This window comes from Myotis brandtii, unplaced genomic scaffold, assembly GCF_000412655.1.
Source record: "Myotis brandtii unplaced genomic scaffold, ASM41265v1 scaffold284, whole genome shotgun sequence".
NCBI classification, from domain to species: Eukaryota; Metazoa; Chordata; class Mammalia; order Chiroptera; family Vespertilionidae; genus Myotis; species Myotis brandtii.
In genome coordinates this window covers 14128-31823 of record NW_005360846.1, presented here as the reverse complement: position 1 = coordinate 31823, position 17696 = coordinate 14128, and the positions used below count along the sequence as shown (strand labels likewise).

General features: G+C 56.1%; 1 protein-coding gene across 2 annotated transcripts; it reads right to left on the bottom strand.

Annotated features, from left to right (window-relative positions):
- Window positions 1-51: 51 nt before the first annotated feature.
- MYBBP1A (MYB binding protein (P160) 1a) lies at window positions 52-17690 on the bottom strand. 2 transcript variants are annotated; one of them, XM_014541940.1, is made up of 27 exons: window positions 17474-17690; window positions 17200-17295; window positions 16182-16265; window positions 16022-16096; window positions 15814-15921; window positions 14460-14635; window positions 14155-14322; window positions 13910-14027; window positions 12454-12749; window positions 12045-12155; window positions 11343-11468; window positions 10994-11161; window positions 10799-10904; window positions 6581-6677; window positions 6312-6463; window positions 5922-6005; window positions 5692-5841; window positions 5437-5607; window positions 5192-5349; window positions 3531-3774; window positions 3170-3304; window positions 3022-3090; window positions 2331-2444; window positions 2068-2169; window positions 1040-1188; window positions 451-864; window positions 52-408 (listed from the first exon to the last, which is right to left on the bottom strand). In XM_014541940.1, the coding sequence occupies exons 1-27, from the start codon at window positions 17684-17686 to the stop codon at window positions 138-140; spliced, it is 4155 nt and encodes a 1384-aa protein (XP_014397426.1). In that variant the 5' UTR covers window positions 17687-17690; the 3' UTR covers window positions 52-137. The 2 variants fall into 2 exon arrangements, with proteins under 2 accessions (XP_014397426.1, XP_005869084.1); XM_005869022.2 differs by having other exon boundaries at window positions 52-864.
- Window positions 17691-17696: the final 6 nt, after the last annotated feature.

The window sequence follows — 17696 nt, the reverse complement described above, 5'->3', positions numbered from 1 at the left end:
GCAGCAGGACCTCCCCGAAGACCCTCTCCCCCCAGTACCAGAAGGCAGTACCTCAGAGTGGCTGGTTTATTGAAATCCTGGTGAAAAAATAGGAGTCTCTAGGGCTGACGGGGAGGGCTGAGGGGCAGGGCCGGCACTCAGGGCTTTGCCGCCTTCCGCAGCTGTGCTTTCTTTTTCTTGGCCCCACTCTGGAGAAGGCTGGGGCTCCTGTTGGCCAAAGACAACCTTAATCTTGACTTTTTCCGCGGCAGTGCCGACTGTGGCGATTTGCCCGAGACCCCCTTTTGGGGCAGCTCCTTCTGATACTGCTTTTCAATAGCAGGCTCCGTGGGGGACACAGGCGTGTCTCCGTTCATCTGAGACAGCTTCCGATTTCTCTTCTGTAGCTTTGGGGTCTTGGCCGGGGGCTGCAGCGCCAACTGTGGCGATTTGCCTGAGACCCCCTTTTGGGGCAGCTCCTTCTGATACTGCTTTTCCACAACAGGCTCCGTGGGGGACACAGGTGTGGCTCCGTTCACCTGGGACAGCTTCCGTTTTCTCTTCCGCAGCTTCGGGGTCTTCGCCGGGGGCTCTGGGGACAGACTCTCGGTGGCAGGACTCTTGGCAGCAGGCGTCCCTTCCACCTGGGCCTGGGCTGCAACCTTAGCCTTCTTCCTTTTCCTCTTCTTGCCTGTGCTGGGGGGCTGGGGCTGGTCCCCGCCGGTGGCTGCAGGCTTGGCCTCCTCCTCTGGTGGGGTGCCCTCTGACTTGCGTTTCTTGCGCTTCTTCGTCTCTGGCAAGAATCCCTTTTTCTTCCGTTTCATGCTAACAGGGCTCTGCGTGGCACTGACTTCCTTGGCTTCCTTCTTCTCCGACTTGGGGCGCCTGGGAGGAAGTGAGCAAAGGAAGGAAGCATCTGGTGAGGGCAGAGATAGTGTCCTCCATCTCTGTGGTCCACGGGACCCAACTGCCCACCCTGGGCACGCCAAGTCAGAATGTGTGCAGCGTGGGGGTCGCTCCAGCCCTCCCAAGGTGTGTGGGCCCTCCTCCCAGAACCTACTGGACTCCGAGGAACCTCATGGCCTGCCAGAAGATGTCGTAGAGGCGGCTGGACCCGGCCACTTGCTCCTTCTGCCGCACCCTGTGCTGCAGGTACTGCTGTTGGCTCTGCAGCACGCCCAGCACAACGGTCAGGTCCACGGTCAGCTTCTGCGGGAGGTGGGAAAGCTGTGGTCAGCGTGGAGATGGGAAGCGGGGCTTCTTGCCAGCTCTTGGCCCTGTCTTCCCACCCTTGCCCAATTACTGCCTCTCCAGGGACCCCCACACCCCCTTCTGTACCCTCAGCCACTCCTGCCTGTGAGTCACCAGTTTCACTTGCCTTAGGAAGAAAAGGAGCCCAGGTGCCACATTCATTCCCTCTCCCTACAGCCAGAGCTCCGATCTCTGCTTCCGCACCTCCCTCCCTCTCAGCCCGCCCCTCTGGCGGCACCATGCAATGACGCCAGGGTGGCCACATCCCTTCTACCCATCTCACCCTCCCTGCCACAGATGGGATGGGTTATGTGAAACCCACTGGCTTCCAGAACATCCTTTCCTCCTGGCATTTTGCTGCCACTCTGAGCTGCTTTTCAGGTCCCCCGCTGTTCGGCAAGGCCCTGCCCTGGCCCCACCTGCTCCCTCCAGCACCCTCAGCAAGCTTGCCCTGCATGTGGGCCTTGGCCAGTGTCTATGCTAGAAGTCCCAGACCTCTCCCTCTGGGCCAGATTGAGGGACCCAGACACTAAGCCACAGCTGCCCCTGCCCCATTCTGATGGCCCCTAGTCCGTCTCTGCAGGCCTGGGAACCGGCTCCTTCCAGCCGCTGCCCACCAGGAACCCTCACCTCCTCAGCTTTCTGACTGGAGCACAAACACCAGCACAGCCTCCTACCCTGACCCTGGCCAGGCACAGGTGGGCACTCTCCCTCCCAAGTCAAGCACCCGTGTCCACGGCTCTCTAAACACAGAAAGAGCCCGATTCCTCTCCTGGCAGCCTGAACCTCCCCCACGTGGCATCCAGAAGCTTCCCCTGTGACCTCCCCCCAGCTCACCTCACGATTAATAATCCAGAGGAGGGTGTTGAGCAGCTCCAAGGAGGACCGGTTCTTCAGCTGCTCCGACTTGGTCTGCGCCTCCCCCAGGGCCCGCAGATTCTAAGGAGAAGGCGGCCAGGCTGAGCCACCCGAGCGCTTCCCATATGACCAAGTGTCTCCTGGGGCAGCCCCCACCCGCCCCAGGCTCAGTGACCCGGTAATCCCCTTCCTCTGAGAGAACAACTCCTGAGGGGGCGGAAGGGGAGCCCTGTGGCTGTTACCTCCGTGACCTTTGCCAGGATCTGGCCGATCAGCTGCTCCCACTCGGGGTCCTCAAAGCACAATCTCAGCTCCCGCATGGGCAGGGTCTTCTGGAGCAGCAGGCAGGCCTGGGCCTGGGGTGGTGGAAAGTGGTCACCAGGAGCCTGGGCATGCTGGCCAAGGCTTAGGGAACCACAGGGGACCCCAAGAGCTCTGGCAGCCTGCTGGGCACCTGCTGAGGCCAAGGCAACACTAGGTTGGGGGAGGGGCACCTGCTGCTCTGGCTCCAACCTGCCTGGGTTGTCACCACAGAGCTCTGGGCTCAGTAGTCATCTGCTCCTGTCCCCTCTTCTCAGGGGGATGGGGGAACAGAGGCCTGGGGTGCGGGAGCAAGGCTCTCAGCTGGGTAGAGGTAGCAACCTGGATTGAGAAGTTTTGCCCTCTCGCTACTCACTGCTGTCTTCCTCCAGCCTCCCCAGCCTCGTCTCCGTCCTCGCCCTGCCCTGTCTGCTAGGACCTGAGCGGGTAGCCAGAGTGTGAGCACTATGGAGTCGGAGGGCTCAGGCCACATGGGAAGTGGCAGAGGCAGGAGCCGGCCAGGTCACAGGGACAGGGGTGGGGTGGGCCTGCCTGCCCTTACTCACCAGGGCACTCCTGGGCCTCACAAACACCCAGAAGTGAGTCGAGTGGGTAGTTCAGACAGGCCCCTACCTGATGTCGAGGCCGCGTTTGGCCCGTCACATGCTGGACCACCACAGGGAGCAGGCTCTTACAGAGCATCTAGGGAGGGAATGGCAGGGCTATGAGATGGGGAATGGGATGAGCAGGGCCCGAGGGGTGGGCCGGCCCCTATACTCACCGGGTGCCGGGAAAAGAGACTGAGGAACATGGGAATGGTGAGCGGGCTGTTGCGCTTGGTCAGGAAGGAGCTCAGTGCTGATGAGTAGATCGGGGTCACGAGGTTCAAATCCAAGCAGCTGGCAGCCTGGGCCACCTGCGAGAGCGCACTGGTTGATGCCAGGGAGAGGGAGCCCTGGTTGGGAGCAGAGCCCGGGCCGCCTCCAGGAGGCTGAAAACTGGGCCCTTGGGAAGTCACCGCCTCAACTCCCCATCTGTGAAACAGGGAGATGGTCCTGGCCTGCTGCCTGGAATCTGCTCCTATCTACCGGCACTGCACTTCCTACTAGTAGGCTGAGCCCTCTGGGCCAGGGCCTGCTCACCTCGGGGCCCTTGGGCTTGGTGCTGGTGCCAGCTTTCTCCTTCTGGGGCTTGTGGATGGACCTGTCAGCGGTGTTGCCCTTCAACACCCGGAGCAGGTAGAGGGAGGCGTTGAAGTAGTAGAGGGCGACGGAGGAGTCGGCCTGGTGAGCAGCCTGCTGCACCAGCCGCTCCACCTGGGTGGACAGAGTCTCCACGCAGTTGCCCACGTCACGGCAGTAACGCCGGGAGCGGCACAGGTGGTGTCTGCGGGGAAGTAAGGGGCAGAACTGGTTACAACATTCTCTTCCCACCCCTGCTTCCAAGCAAAGCCACCCCCCAATAGGGACCCCAAGCCCATTTCCCAGGGGGGGAATCGACACCTAGAGAGGAAAGGGATCTAAGGCTCAGTGGGAGGTCCAGGGCCAGCTGCAGATCTGCTCCGGAACGGGCTCCCTGGGCCTTGGGCTCAACACCCCCGACCGGGTCCACATCTCCTGTCTACACCTCTCTCTCGTGGGCTTTCAGGTCCTTCATAAAGCAAGACCATGGTCTATGTACTCAGAACCTGCACGGCCCCGCAGGGCTGGGAACACAGTAGGGACGAAAGGTTAGGACACTAAGCAAGCCCAAGGGTGCCCAAGCAGGCGGCAGGAGGAGCGAAGAAGGTGTGGCCTGAAGCTGGCACGGAAGAGTTGGGGTGCACCGTCCGTCGCACTCTCCCCACCTGCGCTAGTCTGCGTACCCAGCATCTCGCGTCCCTGGGCCTTCGTCTCCCAGCACGCCTGCGCTCTGGAAGGCAGGCCGGCACCTGCCCCCTCTCGTCCCTCTGGCTGGGCTCCCTGCGCTAGTGCCGCCCATGCTGCCACCCATTCCTTAAAGGGCAGGCCAGCCCTGCCCCCTGCCTGAGCCCTTGGTGAAATGTCTGTGGCTCCTAACACAGCTAGAGGTCCACAGGACTCTGTGCTGATGAGTAGCTCGGGGTCACGAGGCTGCCTCCTGGAGGCAGCCCGGACTCTGCTTCCAACCAGGGCTCCCTCTCCCTGGCATCAACCAGTGCGCTCTTGCAGGTGGCCCAGGCTGCCAGCTGCTTGGATTTGAACCTCGTGACCCCGATCTACTCATCAGCACTGAGCTCCTTCCTGACCAAGCGCAACAGCCCGCTCACCATTCCCATGTTCCTCTGCACCCGACCGGCTCCCCACTGGACCTTCTGTCTCATCCGTGGCCGCAGGCACGACGGCCTCTACAGGTCCCAGCACTGCTGACGCTTCCCCAGCCGGCCGCCCCTCACCCTGAGACCGGGTTAGTGCCCCCACCACTCTGTGCCCCCACTGTCTCTTACCCACTACCCTACCCCGCCCCCACAATTCCAGGGTGTCACTGCCGGATCAACAGTCTGGTTTCCCAACTGCAGGGACCCTGAGGGCTGGGGCTCCCTGAGGACTGCTGGTCTAGGGCAGAGCTGCTCCGCGTGGGAGATGGATGGATGAAGCAGCCTGTGTGTGGGTGGCTGAGTGACACATGCCCTCGGGGCAGAGCAGTGAACCTCGAGAGCGGAGAGGGCCCCCTCTGGAAACTTGGCTTCTACTGTTTCTACTTGGGAAACCCCAAAGGCCTGGTGGTCCTCAGAGCATTGATTTTGGGGCCTGTCAGCGGTCCCCGCCCACCCGCCCGGGCTCACGTGAAGATGCGGGCCGTCTTGTGCAGGAGGTCCTGTTCCTGTTTGGTGCTGCTGGTGCGCATGCTGCGCCGGATGATGTTCAGCAGCGGCTCGAGCAGCTCCAGGACCAGGGGGTTCTCGGGCTGCTTGGTCACCAGCACCTCAATCAGGTCCAGGACCTGTGGCGGGACGGGTGGGCTCAGTGCGGTGTGGGAGGCGACTGCGCCGGACAGCGTCGGAGGCGCTCAGGCTGGTTCTTGGCTCACCCTGATCTGGAAGTCCCGCCGAAGCGCCTTCTCCTTCTGGAGCTTGTTCTTCTCGTCCCTCCGGGCCTGGATGCGCAGCTTCTGCTCGGCAAAGAGGCTGGCGAGGTTCTCGTCCAGCGCCATCATGGCCTCGTCCCCCAGCTCCTCATCGTCATCATCATCGACTCCACCCTGAGCGACAGATGCCCAGTGAGCAGCCTGGCCTCCAGGCACATGCAGACAGACAGGGACAGGAGTCTCCGAGCTTCTGCTCACCAGCGCCTTCCCTGCCTGCAGCACGGCCATCAGCTGCTCCCGGAAGCCGGGGTCGACATCCCCGTCGCGATCCTCCTCATCACTCTCCTCCTCTTCACTCCCGTCCTCACTCTCCGAGTTTTTGTTGTCCTCGCTCTCAGAGCTCTTGTCCTGTGGGTGGCTGGTGTGTAGTAGTCCCCATTGCACGCCACGTGCCTGCCCACCCCGCGCTGCCCCTTGCTGGCAAGTACCTCCTCGTTCTCCAGCTGCTTCTCGGAATCGTCCGTGACCACCACATTGTCATCCTCGTCCTCGCTCTGCTCTGGGTTTAGCACCTGCAGGGTATTCCCAGATGCTGACACTTTACCTCCTCAGACCACTGGGCCCTCTCGACTAACTTCCCTGGCCTTGCCCAGTCCAGTCTCGGCCAAAAGGTCAAGGCAGGAAAGTGAAGCCTAGGAGGTAAGGCTACACCCTCCACGCCCAATGCCAGCACCTCCTGGGTCAGGGCTGCACGGCAGCAGAGTGATGAGGCCCCCACGCACTCCGCAGGTTCCAGTGAGGACCAGGGGCTGATGTGGCAGCCCTGGTGCTTGGACAGCCACCTCCTGGGACCCTTTTCCCCAAAGGCCCCAACTTACATCCAGGATTAGCTGCAGTGCACGTGGAGTCAGGTGGGCGCAGACATGGCTAAACACACTCCGGGCCACCTGGCGAATCAAGTGGCTGGGCTGGACCAGGAGGGCCAGGAGGATCTCCACCAGCACCTCCACCCATGGCGGCTCCTGGGGTTCTGCAAGCGGGGAGAGGTCTGAGTCAGGGCAGGCACCGCTGTCCCATCCTGGTCCCCGCTGTGCCCAGGATATGCCCTGCCCATTCCCCGTCGCTCCCCCCAGGGGCAAGGACCCACTGGCGGCCTTGGAGCGGGTCCGGCGGGTCTTCTCCCCCAGGCTCTTCTGGATGCAGGTCTGGATGTCACCTAGGAGTTCGCAGCTCTCTGTGGGGTTCTGTGGGGAGGGCAGAAATCAGGAGCCGAGCCCCATCCCCATTCCCAGGGGAGGGGCCAGTCCAGGGGAGCTGCTGCATCATCAGAGGCCGAGAACATGGCAGCGTGCCTTGGCCAGTCACCCTCACCAGCCAGGAGGACCCCAGCTGGACACCAGAGAGACAGAGCTGGACAAGGATGGCTGGGCAGTCACAGGAAGCCAGCAGGCCCCATGCTTAAGGTTCACAATTCTAGGTTGTTCCTCCTATTCTTAGTTCAACATTACTACATAGAAAAAATGGAAAGTCATTAATTTTAACAATATAATTTAAACTCATTTAACCCGTCTTGTTGGGGACAAGCCCAGACTCCAGCCACCCACCCTTTAGGGATGCGGGGGCTCTAAAACCAGCCTGTGTGATCCATGGTACTGAAATGGCGGAGTTCTCCCTCACCATGCAGTGGGGGTTTAATGTTGGGGCCAGGGGTCACAGAACAGGCCAGAATAGAAGCCCAGCGCTCTGGCCACCTTTGTCTCCAGCTCCCTGGCTGTGTAGGCACCTTTTCTTTTTTTAAAACTCTCACCCGAGGAGATGTTTTTATTGATTTTAGAGAGAGAGAAAGGGGGGCGGGGGGAGAGACAGAATATGATTTGTTGCCTCCCATACACACCCCGACTGGGGATCGAACCACAGCATTCTGTGTATGGGATGACACTCCAGTGGAGCCACCTGGCCAGGGCCATGGATCCCCAGCCAATTGATGTTTCTTACATCAATGTTTCTCTCTCCCTTACCCTTCATTTTTCTCTCAAATCAATAAAAACATATTTTTAAAAAGCTTAAAAAAAAAGTACCACTACAGAACAACCATAATTGAGAACAGCCTGAAAACTAGCTGAACGGAAGTCCTAGAATTAAGGATGTACACAAGAAACCAGGCTGGTAGGAGGGCAAAGACATGGAAGGGGCTGGCCCCACACCCATGTATTGTGGCTAAAAATCGGGAGGCCTATCTCGGCTGTGGAGACCTCCGCTGAGGAGTGAAGGGTCCCGGCACCACAATGGGCTCCCAGCCCAGGGTTCCAGTGCTGGGAAGAGAAGTCCCCATAACTTCTGACTATGAAAACCAGCGGAGGTTGTGGCTGAACAAGACAGAGGGATGCTGGAGTCCCTAACAGCTCGAAAAGTGCCAGAGATATATAGGGAGGAACTGAATTGTCTGGCGTAGGCCACTGTTCCTTTTCTGAGCCCTTCCCCTACAGAGCCGGCAGCAGGCAACATATCTGAGCCTCCATTAACCTGGCTAACATGGTTTGCCCAGGCCTGGGGATTCCCTGAGACCCTGCCTCATCCAGCTTTCGGGCCCACTCAGTGCTTCCAGTGCCTTTTCCATACTAACAGCTTGTCTGGCTCATGACGTGGACTTTCCTAAAATCTCACAAAAGCTCACAAACACTAAACGAGTAGCCTCTGGCCTCAGACCTCTTGCTAAGCAGCTCCACGCCAGCACTAGTGGCCGCTGCCCTCAGTGTCCAGCTTAGCCTTTCCCCGGCACCTCCAAGTGGCAACCGTCTGCAGATCCCTTTGTAGCTCATACCAGGTAACCCTAGGCAAAGCTAAGGCCACTGCTGAACGTGGCTGCACCAGCCTCTCCCAAGAGCACCGCCCAACCACCTCCAAATGGCACACCCAAAGGGTGGACTCAGCAGGCATCGGAGTCTGGCCACAGCGAACCCTGCTCTATGGGGCCAGTCCCCACACAACAGTTCCTCCACTTTAGTCATGGCCAGTCCTCAGACACTCAGCCTGAGGGTCCATCCCTCCCACTGCCAACAGCAATCAAAAGCTCAACTACAACAGAAGGACACACACAGCCCACACTAGGGACACACCTGGCGCACCCAGCTCAGCCAACCAGGGAGGCTAAGCCACTGGGCCCCACGGGATACCTACGACTTAAGGCCACTCTACCAAAACCAGGAGACACAGCAGCTCTACCTAATATATAGAAGCAAACACAGGGAGGCAGTCAAATTGAGGAGATAAAGAAACATGTCCTAAATGAAAGAACAGGACAATAGCTCAGAAAAATAACTAAACAAATGGAGACAAGCAACTACCAGATGCAGAGTTCAAAGGTTATTAGGACGCTCAATGAACTCAATGAGAACTCTAACAAAGAGACAGGAAATGTAAGGAGACAGAAAACGCAAAAAAGTTAGAAATGAAGAATATAATAACTGAAATGAAAAACACATTAGAGAGAATCAACAGTAGGTCGGATGAAGCAGAGGACCGGATTAGAGAAGACAAAGTAGTAAAAAACAACCAATCAGAATAGCAAAAAGAATACAAAATAATGAGACAGTTTAAGGGTCCCCTGGGACCACATTAAGCAAACCAACATCTGCATCATGGAGGTACCAGAAGAAAATAATAACTGAAATGAAAAACACATTAGAGAGAATCAACAGTAGGTCGGATGAAGCAGAGGACCGGATTAGAGAAGACAAAGTAGTAAAAAACAACCAATCAGAATAGCAAAAAGAATACAAAATAATGAGACAGTTTAAGGGTCCCCTGGGACCACATTAAGCAAACCAACATCTGCATCATGGAGGTACCAGAAGGAGAAGAGAGAGCAAGGAATTAAAAAGTCTATTTGAAGAAATAATGACAGAAAAGGTCCTTGACCTGGCAAAGGAAATAGACACTTAAGCCCAGGAAACGGAGAGTCTGAACAAGATGAATCAAGAGACCCACACCAAACACATCATAACTAAAATGCCAAAGGTGAAGACAAAGAGAGAATCTTAAAAGCAGCAAGAGAAAAGCAGTTAGTTACTTACAAGGGAGTGCCCATGAGACTGTCAACTGATTTCTCAACATTACTTTCCAGGCCAGAAGGGACTGACAAGAAATAGTCAGTGATGAAAAAGGCTATCGTTTAGAATTGAAGGACAGATAAAGAGCTTCCCAGACAAGAGAAATCTAAAGGAGTTCATCATCACCAAATGTTAAAGGGACTTCTTTAATTAGAAAAAGATAAAAAATATGAATACAATGGCAGTAACAATATCTAAAAACTACTTCTTAGTGCAAATTGATTAAATGCCCAGTCAAAAGACATAGGTTGGCTGAATGGATAAGAAAATACGACCTGTAAATATGCTGTTTACAAGAGAGTCACTTCAGATTGAGAGACACAGAGACTGAAAGTATAGGGACGGGGAAAAATATTTCATGAAAATGGAAACAAACAAAAAGCTGGGGTAGCAATACTTATAAAACACAAAATAGACTCTAAAACAAAGGCTACAAGAGACCAATTCCATTTCTGGGTATTTACCTTAAGAAACCCAAAACACTAATGCAAAAAGACTTATGTATCCATATGTTCATTGCTGCATTATTTTCAATAGCCAAGATATGAAAGCAACCTAAGTGCTTATCAACAGATGAATGAATAAAGAAGAGATGGTACATGTATACAATGGAATATGACTCAGCCATAAAACAGAATGAAATCTTGCGTCTGCAGTAACATGAATAACCCTAGAGGGTATTATGCTAAACGAAATAAGGCAGACAGAGAAAGACAAATACCATATGACTTCACTTAGATGTGGAACCTAAAAAAATAAAAAAACAAGCAAAGAGAAACAAACTCATAGGTACAGAGAACATTCTGATGATTGTCAGGTGTGAGGGTGATTGGGAGGATGGGTGAAAAGGGGGCAGAAATTTAGAAGCACAAATCGCCAGTTATAAGAAAGCAGTCATGGGAATATAAAGTACAGCATTGTGGATGGATAGTCAGTAAATTGTAATAACTATGTATGGTGTCAGGTGGGTACTAGTGTTACTAAGGTGATCACTTTGTAAGTTACAGAAATCTCTAATCACTACGTTGTACACCTGAAACTAATACTGTACGTCAACTGAGAAATGAAGGTTCAGAGTTAAGAAGAAATCACGAGGGTTAGAGCTGCTGGCACTAAACTCCACCGGGACCAGCTGGTTCAACTCCCTAAAAGTTCAGCTCCCCAGAGCCTTCCCTGGCAAAGCCCTCAAGCTGCTCAGGAGGAAGCCTTAGGGCCCCGACCCCACGTCCATAGCCCCTCCTGTCCAGGTGCCGTACCTTGAAAAGGTGGATGCCCACCAGGAGTAGCAGGTGCTGAAAGGCAGTGGCCTTGGCCTTGGCCTCTGAGGAGCAAGCCTCCAGTTCCTTCAGCGTCTGTAGCATCCTGGTGGGAGACGGGCATGCTCTCAGGCCACGGCTGCCAGTGTCAGACCCCAGACCGTCCCCCCACCCTCTGGAAATCCCACCCCTCACCGGGTCCAGGCCTGGCGCTGCTGCGTAGTGAAGGGCGTCAGGGGGGACACGTTGCGGCTGTGGTTCAGCAGCATGTCAGCAAACTGGACCAGGCGGTAGGTCCAGGGCTGCTTGTCCTGGGTCTGCTCCAGAGCCTGCTTAAACTGTGTGCTGAGGGTCTGCAGCAGGCTGGGGAGGGCAGGGTCACCGGCTGGGTTAGTAAACACGGCCACCCATCCCAGCCCCACACCCTGACCCACCGGAACGCTAGCGTTTCTCCCAGCTTAGAACTGGAGAGAGCGAGCACCCAAGGCCCCCTTCCAGCCCTGCCAGCCCACCCTTAGCTTCTCCAGAGCTGCCCGTGACCTACCTGAAGAAGGAAATGCTGATCACCTCTCGGGCCCGGCCCTCCACAGGGAAGGAGAACCGCTGCCCAGTTTCAGGGATCTGGGATGTGGGCTTCTTTGTTTCAAAGAACGAGTGGAAAAAGCAAAACCTGGGGAAGGTGGGAGATCAAGCCGTGTTGCCGGTTAGTGCCACCCAGTTTTACCAGCCCCTCCCTAGATGGCACCACCGAAGACCTGGAAGCAGAGGAGGGAGCCACTCCAAAGAGAGGGAGTAGACACTTCTCAGATCTGGAGCCAACATCCCTCCCTTGGAATCAAGACCCACTCAAGGCTGTGTGACCTCAACCAAGTCACACCATTATTTCTGCAAACACGGGCTACCCCCCTGGGACTGCAGTGAGAGCCGAATGAGCACCTGGCACAGGTGAGGCCAATGGTGAGACCTCCCTGACCCTGTCCATGTGCAGAGGCTGCCCATGGGACACTCGGACCCTGAGAGGCCCCTGCAGCCTTGCACTTCCTGGGTCCCTTCCTTTCACAGGCTCCCAAGGAATTTCTCCCAAATCCCTTCTGCCTAAGGAACAGGAATGGCTTGCCTACTCCCCATGGACAACCTGACCCCAACACTTCTGGCTCCAGGGGCGACCCAAACTAGGACTAGGCAAGAGGCCCAGCTCTTCGGCTGCTCCACCCATGGGGGGTTGTGGTTTGAGCACGTCTCACACCTGGCCACCTCCTCAATCAAGGCCTCCTCCTCCTCCAGGTGCAAGCTGTCCACGATGCTGACCAGGCGGAGGATGATCCACTTCCGCAGCCGGAACACAGCTCGCTCAGGCCTGGAGGGCAGAAGCCAGGTCACAGGAGCCATTCAGTGACGGTAAAAATGGTCGTCCTTTCCCCATCTTGGAGACAGGAACACCAAGACCTCCGCCCCCTTAACACCAGCATGGGAACACATGTGAGGAAACTGAGGCCTTCTTTGAGAGCTATGGCTCAGCTCCCCATCATCTTTCCTCCCCTTCCATGGAACCCCAATAGTGTAGGAGGGAGAGTCCTGGTCCCTGGGCTCAGCAGGCCCAGGAAGCCCACTCCTGAGCCCTGGGCCCCTGCCTGCCTCCCACTGGGCCCATTCACCCGTGGATCGAAGCATCCTGGGCTTTCTTCTGATTGCCGGTGCTGAAGTCCACCAAGGAGTCCAGGTCAGGCTGCAGAAACATGTCCCGCAGCCAGGCCACATAGCCCTTGAGGGCGGGGGAACTCAGGAACCGCACGACCCGCCAGTAGGTAGGCACCACGGGGAGGCCCTGGTTGGTGATGGAAGTGAAGGCCACCAGCACAGCCAGCTGCCTCTCGGGGTCATCTCGGCAGCCTTCTAGGAAGGTTCCAACGTACTCGTTCATCTCTGGAGCAAACTTGAACTGGCTCGGGTACTGCAAGAGTCAGGCACTGCACTGACAGCCCTGCCAGCCTCTTCCACCACAGGGTACACCCAGGCCCAGCCAGTGCCCCTCCCTCGTGCAGCCAGGATTAGTAGTCCCGTCTCCCCAATGCTCCTCTGCCACCAAGGCCTGCCTGCCTGGCTGCTCTGGCCTCCACAACTCTGGCCCGAGGCCACTCCTTCCCACCCCTCCCTGGATCGGGACAGGCTGCTGTCTAGGCTGGAGGCAGGGCAGAGTCGTGGTGCAGTGTCCTGCCTGGGCCACTACAGACCTGGGTTCATAGCCCACTTCTGCCAGCTCCTAGCCGTGCCACTTGTTTTTGTGTGAAAGTTTGTTTAATCTTCGTAAGAACTTTTTTGTCATTTATAGATGAAGAAAATTAGGTACAAAAAGGCTTAGAAGTAATTTCTGGGGGCTGATTGGTACAACTGGGATGTGGGCCCGGTTGGCGGGGCCTCCCAGCCTGTGCTCTTTACTTTCTGATCTGTCTCCACCCTACGCCCCCCTACCTCCCCCCCTTGCACCCTCCTAAATTCTAACAGGAGGCAGCTCCCTGAAGCTGCTTGTGAGGGTGAAATGAGCTGGCGAGGAGCAAACCCAGGTATGCTTCCTGCTTAAGGGAACATCTTCACAACAGCTCTGAGGAAGCACCGCTCCTCTCCTCTCAGACAGGGAGAGGCAGGCACGGAGCCGGGAAGCACCCTGTGTGGGCTCACATAGCAGTGAGTGGTGGAGCCAGGACGGGGACTGTGGTCTGGTCCCCCATCCCATGCTCCTAACCACCACCTGACTCTCCTGTTCAGTGCTTAGCTCAGTGAAGGATGCGTGGACAGTGTTAAGATCGACACAGGGGTGGATGGGGGTCTGGGCAGGCTGCTGAATGTAATGCCTCTGCTGAGGGCAGAAGGGCCGACCTTGCCAAAATTCTGCTCAGAGGGGCAGAGGGAAGGGACACCCAGCTCCCAGGCTCCTTCCAAAAGCAGTTGTGCTTAACCCATACCAGGCAGGACCAGGGGCAGGAAGACCCCTGATGCTGGAGCAAAGAGCAACCTTGTATTCCAGAAGCTGACTGATTCCTGAGGCGGCCCACCCCCTTCTTAGCAGGAAGCCTGGCTGTTTCTAGCAGTGTGGGCTATAGGGGTGGCACCTACCTTGGCAGTGACCACGTGCTCCCCATAATGTCGGATCGTGTCTCCTCGCATCACCAGCTGCAGCTGCTCCTTGGACAGCAGGGGCAAGGATGCGCCCAGCAGGCGGAAACACACGTAGCTAAGGGTGTGCATGACAGAGCCTGGTCAGAGCCCTCAATTCCCCTGGGTGGACTTTGGGACTGCCAACCCACCTCAGCCTAACAAACAGGAAAGAGGGGTCAAGAGTGGAGAAGCGCCACAGGCACCTGGCCGGCCAGAACTGCTTCTTCAGCAGCCCTTGTTCCACGATTTCGTTCCAGAACCACGGGAACTTGTCTTCCCGAAGCGCCAGGCGGAGCAGGTCCAGAGCCACAGTGGGCAGTTTGCGCTCCCTCTTCACAGAGCTGGCGGCCAACTTCAGCACAGTCACCAGTCTGTGGAGGGCAGAGGGGACTCAGGTGGCATCCACCGAGCAGACAAGGGAAGCAGGGAAACCCCAGGCCATACTGCAAATCCGTGAATGGCCAGATGCAGCCCCTTGGCCCCAGGAACCCGCCCAACTCCCTCACACCTGGGGATATTTTCATCCGACAATAGGTTGACCGATCCCATGAGCTTCTCCAGCTGCACGGGCACCTTCTGCTGGGCCAAGAGGAAGATCTCCAGGTGCTCAGGGGAGCCAAGTATTGAATTCAAGTCGGGCTTGAGAACCTTCGGCAGGAGCTCCTGCCACATGACGTCTGGGACCTGGGGTGGGGAGACACAGCATCCTTTGTCTCTTCTCCTGTGAGTGAGCCCTATGGGCTCCCTCGAGGGCCCTGGTATAGTGCCAATCTGAGGTGGGGGAGCCACAATCCCCCTTGCGAGGCATCAAAATCATCAGAGGGTATTTGTTAAAATGCTCCAATTTCCAAGTCTCAGGAAGCTGTTTTTAAAATATATTTCTTTATTGATTTCAGAGAGGAAGGGAGAGGGAGATAGAAACATCAATAATGAGAGAGAATCACTGAGCAGCTGCCTCCTGCATGCCCCCTACTGGGGGATCAAGCCCACAACCCAGGCATATGCCCTTGGCTGAAATCGAACCTGGAATCCTTCAGTCCACAGGCCAACTCTGTATCCACTGAGCCAAACCGGCTAGGGCAGGAAGCTGGGTTTTTAATAAGCACCCCACTGATGCTAATTGGTTTGGGGTCACCATTTTTATCTTTCCTCTTTCGCGTTTTTCAGGACTAGCCCATTTCTTATATAAGGAACCCCAAGTGGAGAGCTGGGGTTCAAATTCAGATCCTCTGGTTCTGCAGCCAGAACTGTGCAGAAAGCTGGGGCCCAGGATTTTACTGTCCTTGCCTTTTCCCCAGTAGCAAAAGGTTCCAGGTATTAGCCTATCTCCATTTCCCAAGTAGGGCAGTGGGGAGGGGGTCCCCCCTGAGGGGCCAGTTCTGCCCCAAAACAACAGCAAACATGTTTAAATATAGTTGCAACATGCCAGGTGCCGTTCTAGTAACTACACTGTCCAATATGGCAGCCATTGGGTACAAGTGGCCACTGGGCACCTGGGATATGCTAATCGGAACAGACTTGCTCTAAGTGCACAATACACACTGGCTTTCAAAAACTTAACATGACAAAAAGAATGTAAAGTACTTCTACAACTTTTTATATTGATTGCATGTTGAAATAAATAACACTAGGTTGTTATTTAGGCAACCTAATAGATGTATCAGGTTAATTAAGTATGCCATTAAACTAAGTTTTTTTACCTTTGTAATATAGTTACTAAGTGTCAGTTACACATTTTTGTATTTCTACGGAACAGTGCTGCTCTAGAGCATCTCTACTAGTTAACATTATGTCATGTCTTCTCCATGTGTCTATATGAGTAGTGCTCGCTACTCAAGGCCCCACACCCCATAAACCCGTACCTCAGAGAGGATGTCCACCAGGGCCTTCTGGGGCTGCTCCTGCAAGTGGTTGTAGTACTGGGCCAGGGCTTGCAGTAGCTTCACGGACTTCATCAGTGCCTCTGAGTCCTGGTGCCCACAAAAGGGTAGAGGGTACGAGCAGGATGTGTCACTGTCACCCAGCACTCCCCAGCCAGTCCACATAATCCCGTTCCCCCAAAGCTTTTACCTTCACCAGCCTGCCTGACTGAAAGAGGGCTAGCACCCCAAACAGGTTTGCAAAAAGAGCAGGTCTCTTCATCACCTGAAAAGGATTCGGGCATCGGTGAGAAGGCCCCAAGTACCCGCCACCCAGGGCTGCTGACCTCCCTGGGGACACTCACTCTCACCTTCTTAACTGTCCGCAGGTCATGTTTCTCTTGTATCTGCTGCAGGATGCTGCACAAAGGGATGTCTTCGAAAGACTGTAACAACTGCCAGGAGTTGTGGCAGGAGGGGAGAGGGCTCAGGGGGGTGGCCCAGCCACATCCCAACAGACCTCAACCTCCTCCTGCTTCTCCCTTCAGTTTCTGCCCAGAGGCCTTGGATCCCTGCTCCAACCCTGAGGATGCCTCTGAAGCTACCCACCGATGATGGAATCTGCTGCCGAGAGGAGCTGAATCTTGCCTCCCTGCCCCATGCCTACCCAGGTTGCAGAAAGTACCTCCTTCGGACAATAGATTCCCAGACACTCTATCCCCACAGCCTGCTTGGAGCTCCCCTCAGGCTGACCCTAAAGGAATGATCTTTATTGCGCTTCCAGCTCTTTATGTTCCTCAGAAGTGGTCGGCCTATAATCGGCTGAGTGGCACTTGGGATTGCAGTGGTTCTCAACCTTCTGGCCCTTTAAATACAGTTCCTCATGTTGTGACCCAACCATAAAATTGTTTTTGTTGCTACTTCATAGCTGTAATGTTGCTACTGTTATGAATCGTAATGTAAATACCTGATATGCAGGATGGTCTTAGGCGACCCCTGTGAAAGGGTCGTTTGACCGCCAAAGTGGTCGCGACCCACAGGTTGAGAACCACTGGGTTAGAGGGGCCTAGACGTTGCAGAGATAAGTGAACCCACTCCAAAGTTTACTGCCCCCAGTCAACTGCACCTCAGAGGTCGGTCAATCCATGTCCCCAAAAGAAAACCGCTCAACCTCCTATCCTCCTGTTAGGGCTTCTCTGCAGACATGCCTGGCTCATACACTCTCTACACCTCCACGTGGGGACGCGTCCCATCAGCTCAGATGTCACCTCCCCCAACTTCTCTCTCCGAAGACCACTGACTCCCTCCCTGCAACCGAGCATCTGCCCTCCTCACTCCCCACCGTTTTGACCAGCACGGCCGGTCCCCTTCCAGGAGTCCCCACCTCACCTGGGCCAAGGCCAGACTGTAGCAGGGCCGGGCGGTTTCTCGCCCCATCCCGAGCCCAGCGATGAGGCGCTTCTGGGCGTACTTCATCTCGGACCCCTGCGGAACCAGCGCATTCCTGGGGCGACCAGTCACGAGAATCGACCCGCGCCCGCCTCCCGCCTCCGCCCTTCGGCCCGCGCTCACCTGGGCATCCAGGTTCGCGACCACGTGCCCCAACCCCCAACCCCTCTTTGCTGAGGCCCTCGCAGCCCTGTCCCAGGCCCCGCCACCATACCTCCGGTCTCTCGCGCAGATACTCCAGCAACTTCTCCGTGGCCTGCAGCCGCGTCTCCTGCTCCGGCTTCGCAATGTCCCAGAAAAAGTCCAAGAACTCGCGGCTGTGCTGTAGCAGGCCCTGGCGGTCGGCAGGCCGAGCGCCGCCCTTCGCCGCTTCTCCGGGAGACATAGCCGCGGCGCCGTCCCGCTTCTCCATCTCCACCGCCACCATGCTCCGCGAA

Bases quoted from the DNA above. Each gene is read 5' to 3' on its own strand.
- MYBBP1A (XM_005869022.2), bottom strand. From the start codon at position 17,686: ATGGTGGCGGTGGAGATGGAGAAGCGGGACGGCGCCGCGGCTATGTCT. The intron at 10,905-10,993 runs GTGAGGGGTGGG...GTCTCCCACCAG, and splicing joins CAGCGCCAGGCCTGGACCCG to GATGCTACAGACGCTGAAGG. The intron at 865-1,039 runs GTAGGTTCTGGG...ACTTCCTCCCAG, and splicing joins ATGAGGTTCCTCGGAGTCCA to GCGCCCCAAGTCGGAGAAGA.